Source organism: Crotalus tigris, unplaced genomic scaffold, assembly GCF_016545835.1.
Source record: "Crotalus tigris isolate CLP2741 ecotype Arizona unplaced genomic scaffold, ASM1654583v1 scf7180000020104.566533, whole genome shotgun sequence".
Lineage (NCBI taxonomy): Eukaryota > Metazoa > Chordata > Lepidosauria > Squamata > Viperidae > Crotalus > Crotalus tigris.
In genome coordinates, this window is record NW_024097859.1 from 326140 (window position 1) to 338933 (window position 12794).

Consider the following 12794-nt stretch of genomic DNA (forward strand, 5'->3'; position numbering starts at 1 on the left):
TTCCCCTGCCTCCCAAGAGACCCTTGGCTGCCCCCCCTTTGCCCCCCAACCCCTTTCAAAGACGCCCCCCAGGTCAGCCCTTTGTCTGCCTCTTCTTCACACCCTCTGCACAAAGGCAGAGAGGAGGAGGTGGAGGGGTGGGCGATGGGCCAGGGCCAAGCCTCTTCCAGGGCCCCCTCCCCACCAGAGCCTGCCAGGGCTGGGCAGGCCTCACGGGTGGGGGGGGTGGGAGGGGACCTGTGGAGGCTCTGGTGGCGCCAGCCCCACTCCAAGGCAGAACAGCAGGCGAGGGGGGGGGGGTGTCCTGGAGGTTGGCAAACAGGCTGAGCACTGGCAGCCAATTTCCCCCCCCCCAGCTGAATGTTGGCTCCAGTAGAGGAAGGGGCAAAGTTCTTTCTTTCTTTCTTTCTTTCTTTCTTTCTTTCTTTGATAATGAATTTTTATTTATTTCCAAGATTAAAATACAATCTTTCTCTCTCTCATGAATTGGTATTTATTTCCAAATTTAAAATACAACTTTCTTGCTTGTTTGCTTTCTTTTTTTTTCTTTCTTACTTTTCCTTTCTTTCTTTGATAATGAATTTTTATTTATTTCCAAGATTAAAATGCAATCTTTCTCTCATATGAATTGATATTTCCAAATTTAAAATACAACTTTCTTGTTTGCTCTTTTTTTCTTTCTTTTTCTTTTTTTCTTTCTCTTTCTTGCTTTTTCTTTCTTTCTTTCTTTCTTTCTTTCTTTCTTTCTTTCTTCGATAATGAATTTTTATTTATTTCCAAGATTAAAATACAATCTCTCTCTCTCTCTCTCTCCCTCTCTCATGAATTGGTATTTATTTCCAAATTTAAAATACAACTTTCTTGCTTGTTTGCTTTCTTTTTTTTCTTTTCTTTTTCTTTTCTTTTTTTTCTTTCTTTCTCTTCTTTCTTACTTTTTCTTTCTTTGATAATGAATTTTTATTTATTTCCAAGATTAAAATACAATCTCTCTCTCTCTCTCATATGAATTGGTATTTCCAAATTTAAAATACAACTTTCTTGCTTGTTTTTTCTTTCTTTCTTTTTTTTTTCTTTTTCTCTTCTTTCCTTTCTTCCTTTCGTCTTTCCTATTCCTGCCCTTCTACCTATCTTTCTTTTCTTCCTTCTTTTTCCCCTCTCTTCACTTTTGCTTAATTTTTGTTCGTTCTATTTATATTGTACCCGATGATAATAAGTGTATAATAAAAACAAATAAAAACTCGCCCATCTCCTTTCAGGGCCCATCCGTTACCAGAGAGAGAAGCTTGCTGGGTGGGCCTGGGGGGGGGCTAGGGCAAAGGGTTCGAAACCCCCACTTCCAACCTGCAAGGAAGCGCCAAAGTTCTCACTGCCTCATTGAGGTGACTGACACGTTTTGGTATTTTATCTTCCATCTGCTTCCTGGATGGAAAAAGGCAGCTAGTTGAATCTTCACCCCACCCACAAAACACCCTCTAAGCCTCTTTCTGCAGGGGGGGAATTTGCATGGCTGATTCCTGAATTTCTCTTGAGTAGCCCACAGTCCAGGTTGTCCTCGGCTTACAACGGTTCGAAATTGCAACGGCTCTGAAAAAAGTGACCCTTTTTCACACTTAACGACCGCTGCACATCCACAGGGTCGCGTGATCAAAACTCAGGCTCGGCAACGGACTCGTATTTACGACCGTTGCAGTGTCTGGGGGGGGGAATCACATGATCTCCTTTTGCCACCTTCTGACAAGCAAAGTCTATGGGGGAAGCCAGATTCACTTAACGACCGGGTTACTTACTCAACCACTGCAGTGACTCGCTTAGCCATTGTGGCAAGAAAAGTTGTAAAATGGGAAAAAAATCACTTAACAACTTGTCTTGCTTATCAATACAAATCTTGGGCTCAACTTCATGAAAGCCGACTGGGCGACTTTGGGCCAATCACTAGGCGACGGTGAGTTCTAGTCCCGCCTTAGGCATGAATGCTGGCTGGGTGACTTTGGGCCAATCACCAGGCGACTGGGAGTTCTAGTCCCGCCTTTAGGCATGAAAGCAACTGGGTGACTTTGGGCCAATCACCAGGAGACTGGGAGTTCTAGTCCCGCCTTAGCTATGAAAGACAGCTGAATGACTTTGGGCCAATCATCAGGAGACTGGGAGCTCTAGTCCCGCCTTAGCTATGAAAGACAGCTGAATGACTTTGGGCCAATCACCAGGAGACTGGGAGCTCTAGTCCCGCCTTAGCTATGAAAGACAGCTGAATGACTTTGGGCCAATCACCAGGAGACTGGGAGTTCTAGTCCCGCCTTAGCTATGAAAGACAGCTGAATGACTTTGGGCCAATCACCAGGAGACTGGGAGCTCTAGCCCCGCCTTAGCTATGAAAGACAGCTGAATGACTTTGGGCCAATCGCCAGGAGACTGGGAGCTCTAGTCCCGCCTTAGGTATGAAAGCCAGCTGAGTGACTTTGGGCCAGTCCCTCTCCCTCAGCCCAACCCACCTCACAGGGTTGTTGTGTGGAAAATAGGAGATTTAGGTACCTTGACCGCTGCCTTGAGTTATAGGTAAAAAATAATAAACCAACCGACCTAACAAAGCAGGATCCTGGCTTCCAGTAATTTACCCCCCCCCCACCCAAGGCCGGACCTTCTGGTGCTGCACCCCTGACCAGGCCCCCTCCCCCCCAAAGGAGCAACCTGACCAGGTGGGCTCGGATTGCAAATAGATTTAATGCACAAAATAGCCGCTCTTCTTCTCCCTTCAAAATGCCCGAGGAGCCTTCCTCTTCCTCCGTTTCTTGCGGTCATCCCCGGCCCGGCCCAGGTTTGGTTCTTGACCCTTCCTTGGGAACCAGGCAAGGCAGAGACCCAGGCCCAGCTGTGGGTGGAGTCCCGGTTGCCTGGCCTCCCTCGAAGAGGCACCGTAGACCAAGTCGCTAGTCCTCAGCAGTTTAAGGCACACCAGCAGCCACGCAGCTGAACAAAGGACCCCATTTTTTGCATCCTCTCCGCTGCGGAGGTGGGGGGGACGGACGGGGGGGTGGTCTCCTTGGGACTTCAGTCGATCAAGTACTTCTTCTCGTCGTCCGAGCCCGGCCCTCGGCCGCCCGGGTAGAAGTCGGAGCGCAGCAGGCGCGAGAAGTACATGAGGATCATGGCGTCCAGCAGGATGAGGTTGACCATGAGGAAGGCGCCCTGGCCTCGCATCTCCACGTGCCGCACGAAGAACCACGTCAGGTAGGTCTGGGGGGCCAGGCGGAAGAGGAAGTAGGCCACCAGGTTGGCGTACTTGTTGACCTCGTAGAAGGTGGGGAGGGGCAGCTTGCCCAGCCGGACCATCATCCTCATGGTCAGGAAAATGTTGCTGACCTCCACAAACATGGAGAGCAGCCCCGCGGCCACAAAGCGGTTCGAGAAGATCCCGGATAGCAAACCAGTGGCGGCCTGTAATGAGACCAAATTGGGGGGGGGGGGTGTCAGAATCCCGTGACCGGCTCTAAACCGGTCAAGGCTGACCCCTGCTAATCCCTGGACCACCATCAAGTTCTTTCAGGGAAGAGAAGGACCCCCCCTTTCTTTTTGAAGGGGGGGTGTGTCAAGCTATTCTCCAAAGCACCAGAAGGGAAGACAAGAAGCAATGGGTGGAAACAAAGATCAAAGAGCGGAATTAAGGAAAAGTTCCTAACTGTGAGGACAATTAACCAGTGGAACAGCTTGCCACCGGAAGCTGTGGGTGCTCCATCACTGGAGTTCTTTAGGAAGAGATTAGACAGCCATTTTGCCCTCCAAGGTCCCTTCCAACTCCTGTTATTCTGTCCCTCCTCCTCCTCTCCATAAACCCCTCTCTAACACTGATGAGGTACCCTAGTTGGGTTATGAAACGTCTGCGACAACCAAGCTCAGAGAGCAACAAAGACCCCAAAGTCGTCCTCCTCCCCTTCCTCCTCTCCACAAACCTTCTAGCGCTGATGATGTTACCTAGTTGGGTAATGAAACGTCTGCAAGAAAACCACCCAGCTCAGAGAGCACCAAGGACCCCACAGTTGTCCTCTCCTCTTCCTCCTCCCCCCCTCCTCTCCACAACCCTACCTACCAACACTGATGATGTTACGTAGTTGGATAATGAAATGTCTGCAATAAAACCATCCAGTTCAGAGAGCAGCAAGGACCCCACCATCCTCCTCCACAAACCTAGCGCTGATGATGTTACGTAGTTGGGTAATGAAATGTCTACAATAAAACCACCCAGTTCAAAGAGCACCAAGGACCCCACAATTGTTGCCCTCCAATTAACCAGTGGAACAACTTGCCTCCCAAAGTTGTGGCTGCTCCAACACTGGAGGTTTTTAAGAAAGAGATTGGACAACCTTTTGTCTGGAACAGCCTCCTGCTTGAGCAGGGGTTGGGCTAGAAGACCTCCAAGGTACCCTTCCTACGCTGTTTTTTTTCATTCTGATCTTCTGATCTCGCTGCGTTTTTCGCCCAGATCTGCTTCCCTGCTCTTTCCAGCCTCCTGCGGCACGGCCGAGGGCAGCCTGTTCCGTGGCTGGCGTGGCTCAAGGTGCTTCAGGCCCTCCAAAGCCACTCTGGTATCTCAAGGCAGGGAACACAACGTCCCCCCTCGGCTCCTTTTGGGCTTTGTAGTCTGCCCTGCTTGCTTGGGACGGCCGGCAGAAGCCGGAATAGAGCTGGTCCAGTGTTGAAGGCCCCAGGCTACAAAGCAGGGGGCGGTGAGTTCTAGTCCCGCCTTAGGCATGAAAGCTGGCTGGGTGACTTTGGGCCAATCACCAGGAGATAGTGAGTTCTAGTCCCGCCTTAGGCATGAAAGCTGGCTGGGTGACTGGGCCAATCACCAGGAGATAGTGAGTTCTAGTCCCGCCTTAGGCATGAAAGCTGGCTGGGTGACTGGGCCAATCACCAGGAGACAGTGAGTTCTAGTCCAGCCTTAGTCATGAAAGCTGGCTGGGTGACTGGGCCAATCGCCAGGAGACAGTGAGTTCTAGTCCCGCCTTAGGCATGCTAGCCATCTGGGTGACTTTGGGCCGATCACCAGGAGATGGTGAGTTCTAGTTCCACCTTAGTCATGAAACTCAGCTGCGTAACTTTGGGCCAATCACCAGGACTTGGTGAGTTTTTGTCCCGCCAACCTACCTTATAGGGTTGTTGTTGTGGGGAAAATAGGAGGAGGAAAGAGTATTAGGAATGCTTGCCACCTTGAGTTTCTTCTATAGCAACCAAGGCGGGATGGAAGTCATTTCAGGTCAAATCAAAGGGACCCCAATAAACAAAGAGTAAAAGGCAACTGAGATGGGGAGGACTTGACCTTGAGGCAGTGTTTCTCAACCTTGACAATTTTAAGGCATGTGGACTTCAACTCCCAGAATTCCACAGCCAGCATTGCTGGCTGTGGAATTCTGGGAGTTGAAGTCCACATGCCTTAAAATTGTCAAGGTTGAGAAACACTGCCTTAAGGTCTTCCCTCGTAAAGCCTCCTTGCCTTCCAACCGCAGGGAAGGGGAAAAGCCGGTTGCAGAGCCGCTTCTGCCTGATTTAAATTTATTTGGGGTTAAGCAACACTGTCCCTGGGGCAGGGAAGGAGGAACAGAGATGAAGGGCAGGTGATAAGGGGGAAGGAAATAAAAAGCAAGGGAAATACAAGGAGGTGGACTGCCTCGACTTTTTTGTAAAAATAATGAAGGCAGGATAAAAGCACTGGGAAGTTAAAGTAAAGTTAAAAGTAAAACAAAGCAAAAGTAAAGTAAAATAAAGTAAAAGTAACGTAAAAGTAAAAGAATAAAAGTATAAAAAAGTAAAGTAAAGTAAAAGTAAAAAAGTAAAGTAAAAGTAAAAAAGTAAGTAAAAGTAAAGTAAAAGTAAAAAACTAAAAGTAAAAGTAAAAAAGTAAAAGTAAAAGTAACATAAAAGTAAAAGTAAGGCAAAAGTAAAAAAGTAAAAGTAAAAGTAAAAAAGTAAAGTAAAAGTAACATAAAAGTAAAGTAAAAGTAAAAAAGTAAAAGTAAAGTGTAAGGTAAAAAGTAAAATAAAATAAAGTAGTATATAGAATAACAGAGTTGGAAGGGACCTCAGAGATCTTCTAGTCCACCCCCCTGCTCGAGCACAAGACCCTACAGACTTCAAACAAAGGCTTGTCCAATCTCTTCTTGAAGCACCTACAACCTCTGAAGGCAGGCTATTCCGTGGGTTGATGGCTACTAAAGTTAATAAAAAAGCAAACTGAAAAGTTAAGTAAAAGTAAAGTAGAAAGGTAAAAAAAAGTAAAGTAAAAAATAAGGTAAAAAAACAAAGTACAAAGCAAGGAACAAGGTAAAAAGTAAAAAAATAAAACAAAGTAAAAATTGATACACAAAATATTAAAGATAGTAAAAAGCAAACTGAAAAGTTAAGTAAAAGTAAAGCAGAAAGTAAAGAACAAGTTAAAAAATAAAATAAAATGAAGCCAAGAGTAAGGGGGGAAAAAGGAAAGGGAAAAGAAGAGAACCTTTATTGTCATTTTTTTACTCTGGGCACAACGGCCCACATCAAAAATGAAATTTAGTTGCCCACTCTCAAAGTGAAACACATACATGACACACACCTAAACATACTATGTACAACATATGTACACCCCTACATATACATAACAAATACTGTCCATCTTGAATACATAACAGAAGGAGGAAGCTTGAGAGGAAAAAGTAAGGGAAAAATGAAAGGAGACAATGAAGTGTAACCGGGAGGTTTCTCAGACCAAAAAAAGAGGCCACCATCGGATCCAGGAAGCCCCCTCCTGCCTCTAGAAACGGACTCCGGATAAAGGGGAAGCATCCAGAAATACCAGGGCTCCCCCCCCCCGTTCCTCCCTGCACCTCCCAGCCCAAGAAAGCAGGACAGCCCCCCCCCCCCGCTCCACGAAGCCCCCTGGCCAGGCTGCCCCCCTGCCCGTCCCAAGAAAGGGGACACAGCTGGGGTCCCTCTGCTGCCCAAGGCTCCTCTCCCGGGCTCTGCACCCAACTCGCCCTTTATCTACACCAGGGGTAGGCAACCTTGGCTCTTTTATGACTCGTGGACTTCAATTCCCAGAATTCCTGAGCCAGCATGGGGGAACTATGGCCCCCTCATGACTCGCGGACTTCAACTCCCAGAATTCCTGAGCCAGCTATGCTGAGGGGAAAAGGAAGTTTCCAAGCTGAGCCATGTTGGCTCAGGAATTCTGGGAGTTGAAGTCCATGAGTCATAAAAGGGCCATAGTTCCCTCATGCTGGCTCAGGAATTCTGGGAGTTGAAGTCCACCAGTCATGAAGGGGTTGAAGTCCACCAGTCATGAAGGGGCCAAGGTTGCCTACCCCTGCCCTAGGCATTGCTTGCCAGAATGTTGCAAAAGGGGATCGCGTGACCTCTGGGACGTTGTGACCATCATAAATAGGAGTCAGTTGTCGCGTGTCTGAATCTGGCTCACGTGACCCTGGGGATGATGCCATGACGGTCGCTAACGGTGGTGTGAAAAACAGCCACACCATCCCTTTTTTTCCCTTTTTTTCCAGTGCCGTTGTAACTTTGAACGGTCACTAAACAAACTGTTGTAAGTCGAGGACTGCCCATATTTCCAGTTTCTGCAAAAAAACCTGCCCCATAATGAACAAAAGGTTTCAATTAAACAACGGCAGAAAAAAAAGGCAATAAAATCGGTCACGTCATGACCCGCTTAACGCCCTTAATTACGGCCGTTAAGTCGAGGACTCCCTGGAACACAAGCAGATCACCCCCTCCTCCTGCCCCCCCGAAGCCCCCCACTACTTGCCACGGCGTGGTGGACCAGATACTCCCAGGAAGCCCTGGACTGGCGGCAGACGACGATGTCCAGAGAGTCGTGGATGAAATAGCCTGGAAAGGAAGCAAAAGGGGGGGGGGGTGCAGCCCCCATATTTTACATTTGAATCTGGGGTGAAACTGGGAGGGGGAACAGACACCCTCCCTATCGAGAGCAGGACCACCGGCAACCCAAAGAAAGCAGCAAAAGTTGGTAGAATGCTCTTGAACATGGAGGTTCCATTCTTTCTTCCAGTTACACAGGATTTTTGAAGAGTTGCGTCATCCGGAACCTCATCGAAGTCCGGCTGCAGGGACAGTCCTTGGCTTATGACCAGGGTTGGGCGTAAAAGTTTCAGCTGATAGGTGGTTAAGTGAGTTTTTGCCCCTTTTTACGACCTTTCCTGCCGCAGTGGTTAAGCCAATCTGGCTTTGTCCGTCAGAAGGTCACAAAAGCGGATCCCGTGACACTGCGGCAGTCGTAACTAGGAGTCAGTCGCCCAGCGTCTGAATTTGGATCACATGGGAACGCTGCAGCGGCCGTTAAGTGGGAGAAACAGTCCTAAGTCGCTTTTTTCAGTGACGCTGTAACTTCGGTCATTAAACAAACAGCTGTAAGTCGAGGACTTAACAACTGCAATGATTCGCTTAATGTCTGTGGAAAAAAGGGTCGTAAAATGGGGCAAGCTCATTTAACAACCATCTTGCTTAGCTTGGAAATTCTGGGCTCAGTTGTGGACTTTATTTAAGGACTACGGGTATATAATAATAATAATAATAACAACAACAACAATACAGACAGTAAGTGCCGCCTATGCAAAGAAGCTGAAGAAACAGTGGACCACCTGGTAAGCTGTTGCAAGAAGATTGCACAGACTGACTACAAGCAGCGGCATGACAAAGTAGCAACAATGGTGCATTGCAAGATCTGCAAAAAATGTCATTTGCCTGTAAGTGAAAACTGGTGGGATCATAAAATAGAGAAAGTCATAGAAAACGATAAAATTAAACTGCTCTGGGACTTCAGAATTCAAACAGACAAGCACCTGCAACATAACACCCCAGACTTAACAATTGTCGATAAGAAAGACAAAAAGTCTGGATAGTGGACGTGGCAGTGCCTGGAGACAGCAGAATAGAAGAGAAAGAACTGGAGAAGATAACAAAATACAAAGACCTACAAATAGAAATAGAAAGACTGTGGCAAAAGCAAGCAATGTTAGTACCAATAGTCATAGGCTCCTTGGGTGCAATCCCAAAACAACTGGAGCACCACTTGAACACCATTGGCACTGACAAATTCGCCATTAGTCAATTGCAAAAGGCGGCCTTACTAGGAACTGCTTCCATCCTGCGACGATACCTGTAATACCATCAAACATCCACATCTGCCTATCCCAGGTCCTGGGTAAGGACTCGATAGGTAGACAAAATGCCAAATCCAGTCTGAACATCTGGCTGACTGTGCGATGATCCATAATAATAAAGTTGGAAGGGGCCTTGGAGGTCATCTAGTCCAACCCCCTGCTCAGGCAGGTTTAATAAATAAGTTTTAATAAATCTGCAGGGCAGCTATTTGTAGAGAAGCCACAGATCCAGCTGGCCCCCCCCCCAGCCACCCCCAAACCATCCGTCTCTCAGGAGTCAAGAGAACGGCCATTAAACCAGGAACCTGTGTGCTCACCTTCCCCTTCGGCCTTTATATCTAGTTTCGCTCTGCCACAATTTGAACTCGGGGCCAGCGCCTGGATAACCCCATGAAGCTTTCTTGGCCCTTTTCTCTCAGAAATGACTTACTCTTCCCTTCTTGCTGGGTTGTGCGAGAGGCAGGGACCCTAAATGACCACCTGGCTGGACTCGAACTCGGGTCTTCCACTTCAGGGGTCTACAGCCTTGGCAACCTTAAGGCTTGTGGGTTTTCGGACTCGTGGACTTCAACTCCCAGAATTCTGCAGCTAACTTTAAGACGCGTGGACGTCAATTCCCAGAAGGCCCCAGCCAGCTGTCTTAAAATTGACTGGAGTCTTAAAGTTGGCTGGGGAATTCTGGGAGTTGAAGTCCACAAGTCTTAAAGTTGGCTGGGGACTTGTGGGGGTTGAAGTCCACGAGTCTTAAACTTGGGTGAGGAATTCTGGGAGTTGAAGTCCACAAGTCTTAAAGTTGACTAGGGATTTCTGGGTGTTGAAGTCCACAAGTCTTAAAGTTGCAAAGATGGGGATCCCCGTGTCTACTTCATAGCCAGGGGTCTTCAGCCACTCCCCCATAGCCCAACACCCCTAAGTATCTCACCCCACTTTCACCCGGCTGCACCCCTGGGAGGACAGAAACTTAACTTTCCCGCCTCCACCTCACCCTTTCCCCCCCCCCCCGCACAGAATTCAGTCCAGCCTCATCTCCCAGTTGTGCTAAAGCGCCCCCCCACAACTCAACCCCCAAATGGGGGGCCCAAATGCCCAGGAATTCACATCGCCATTGTCAAGAGCGACACTCAGGGTGGGGGGGAGGAATACGGCAGCTCTGGCGGGGGGGGGGGAGTGGGACGAACCACGCAACTGGAACAAAAGTGTTTTAATTCCTCCATTGTGTTCTCCTGCACGACAACACGGCAAAGCTAAAACAACATTTTCTGCCTGGAACAGATCCTCGGGCAGCAGGTGGGCCTTTCCCACCGAGACCCCCCCCCTTTCAAGGTCACGCCAGAGGGGGGGTATGGGATGGGTGACCTTTGTGGGGGGCCCCCCAGCCCGTCTCTTCGGATGCCCCACTAAACAGCTCCAGCGCCAGACGTTGGGTCCTCCGGGGTTCCCCAAAGACCCCCTGGCAAGCATTGGCAAAGGACAAGTTCTCCTAGGGGCAGGTGGGCTTAAATGGGTCGGTGGGCTTCAGTACTAAAAACCGTGTCCGTGAAAGGCGGAAGAGTTGCCTTGGGGGGGGCAACAAAGTTAACAAACAAAGAAGCAGTTTCCAATAAACCCCAGCCCCCCCCCTTGGAGACCAATGGCAAAGCCCCCCCCCCCAGGATTCTTCTTACCTGTGGAAAAACACAGCAGCAGGTGAGCGGAAGGGGAGGTGGTCTGCACCAGGTCATCCAGGGCCCCCGGCAGCTGACACATCCTGGGGGGGGAGAGTCACCGAGGTCAGCAGAAAGAACGGGAAGACCCCCCCCCAAACCAGGAAGTAATTTTAGAGGTGGGGGGAGAGAAATGAAAAAATGCCTCTTGGCATTTCTTGGCCTTCCCCAGCTTGGCCGCACCCCAAATTGGGCAACAGGTTGGCGGAAGCTTGGCAACCCTCCCCCCCCCGCCCCCCCTCCAGCAAAGAGGCAGCTCGAGAAAGTGAGCCCAGCTGGGAAGATGAGCTCAGATTGCCCCCCCCGCCTCCGCTTAAGCCCGTTTGGGGGTCCCGGCCAACCCCAGCCCGTCCAACGAGCCGATCCCCCCCCCACCCCGATCGCTTCCCGGAGGGGCCCCGGGGGTCCCGCTTCGAAGCCTCGGCGATCGTTGCTCCGCCGCGTTCCCACCCGGGGGGGGGGGAGACCGGCGGCTGGCGGGCCGGAGGGGGGCGCCCAGCCCCTCGGCCGGCGCTCTGCGCGCGCCCAGAGGCTCACCCGACGACGGCCCAGAGGCCGGCCACCACGGAGTGGGCGAAGGAGACCAGCAGGTTCCTCCAGCGCCAGGTGCGGGTGGCGTCGAGGCGGACGTGGGCGGGCAGCGGGCAGCGGCTCAGCGCCCAGCGGAGGGCCGCGAAGGCCAGCGACGAGCCGGCCACCAGCCCGGCCGAGCGCAGCCACGGGGCCATCGCCGCCCGCCTGCCCGCTCGCTCGCTCGCTCGCCCTCCCGCTCGGCTCGACGGCCCGGCCCACGTGCGCCCCCGCGGGGGAGGTCCCCCGCGCCCCGCCCCGCCGCCCCGGCCACGCCCCCGAGGGGGTTCCCCCCGTGGGGTGGGCGGGGCCCGGGCCCGCCCGGCACGTGTGCGCGGGGGCAGCGCCGGTGCCCGGCAGCCGTTGCAGCCGTCGGGCGGGCACGGAGCGGCCGCCGGGGGCTTTTTTGACGAAGCTGGACGGGCGGGATGCGCGGGACCCCGCCAGGAACCGCCGCAAATGCGGGCGAAGTTGCTTGGCTTTTGCCCCCAGCTGCCGCCGCCGCAACGCAGCCCCGAAGCTTCTGGCGCTAAGCGAGACGGTGGGTGGTTGAGGGAGCCTTGCCCCGTTCTTACGACTTTCCTTGCCGCAGTTGGGAAGCGAGTGGCAGTAGTTGTCAGTTGGTGCACAGAGTTGTGAAGCGAATCTCGATTTTTCCCCTGGACTTTGCACGTCAGGAGGTGACAAAAGGGGATCACATGACCCCAGGAACACTGCAACCGTCACAAGGACCTGCCAGTTGCCAGCCTCTGAATTTTAATCATGTGACCGTGGGGAGTCATTAAGTGTGAAAAGCAGCCATAAGTCACTTTTGTTGTGCTCTATTTCCTGCAACAGCCAGTTGTCCGAAATGGTACAGGGTTTCCTGCCAGAGCAGGAGGGTTGGACTAGATGACCTCCAAGATCCCTTCCATCATCGTCATCATCATCAATAATATAATAACAACAATAACGTTGTTGTTGTTATTATTATTACAGTTAAGTGAATCGCTGACCTTGGAGGTCATATAGTCCAGCCCCCTGCTCAGGCAGGAGACCCTAACCCAGTGGTTCTCCACCTGTGGGTCGGGACCCCATTTGGGGTCGAACGACCATTTCACGGGGGTCGCCAAACAATGCAGTCCGCCATTTTTTCCCCCCCTTTTCCTTAGCTGTGCTACTCCCTTTTATTCTATTGGCTTTTGAAAGCCAATAGAATAGACTCTCTTGAATAGAGTCTAATTCTAGTTGGCTTTCAAAAGCCAATAGGAATTGTCCAGGCTGTCTCTGCCCTGCTGAGCCCGCCAAAAGTCCCATTCTGCCAACGGTGCTGCACCAGTTGAGTAGTCCTCGACTTACGACCGGTTGAGTAGTCCTCGAC

At 50.8% G+C, this 12794-nt stretch overlaps 1 protein-coding gene across 1 annotated transcript; it reads right to left on the reverse strand.

Annotated features, from left to right (window-relative positions):
* Positions 1-2699: 2699 nt before the first annotated feature.
* Positions 2700-11669, reverse strand: TLCD1 (TLC domain containing 1). Its single transcript, XM_039365539.1, has 4 exons — positions 11402-11669; positions 10826-10908; positions 7787-7869; positions 2700-3432 (listed from the first exon to the last, which is right to left on the reverse strand). Exons 1-4 carry the CDS (start codon positions 11590-11592, stop codon positions 3046-3048), a joined length of 744 nt encoding a protein of 247 aa, XP_039221473.1. The 5' UTR covers positions 11593-11669; the 3' UTR covers positions 2700-3045.
* Between the last annotated feature and the right edge of the window lie 1125 nt (positions 11670-12794).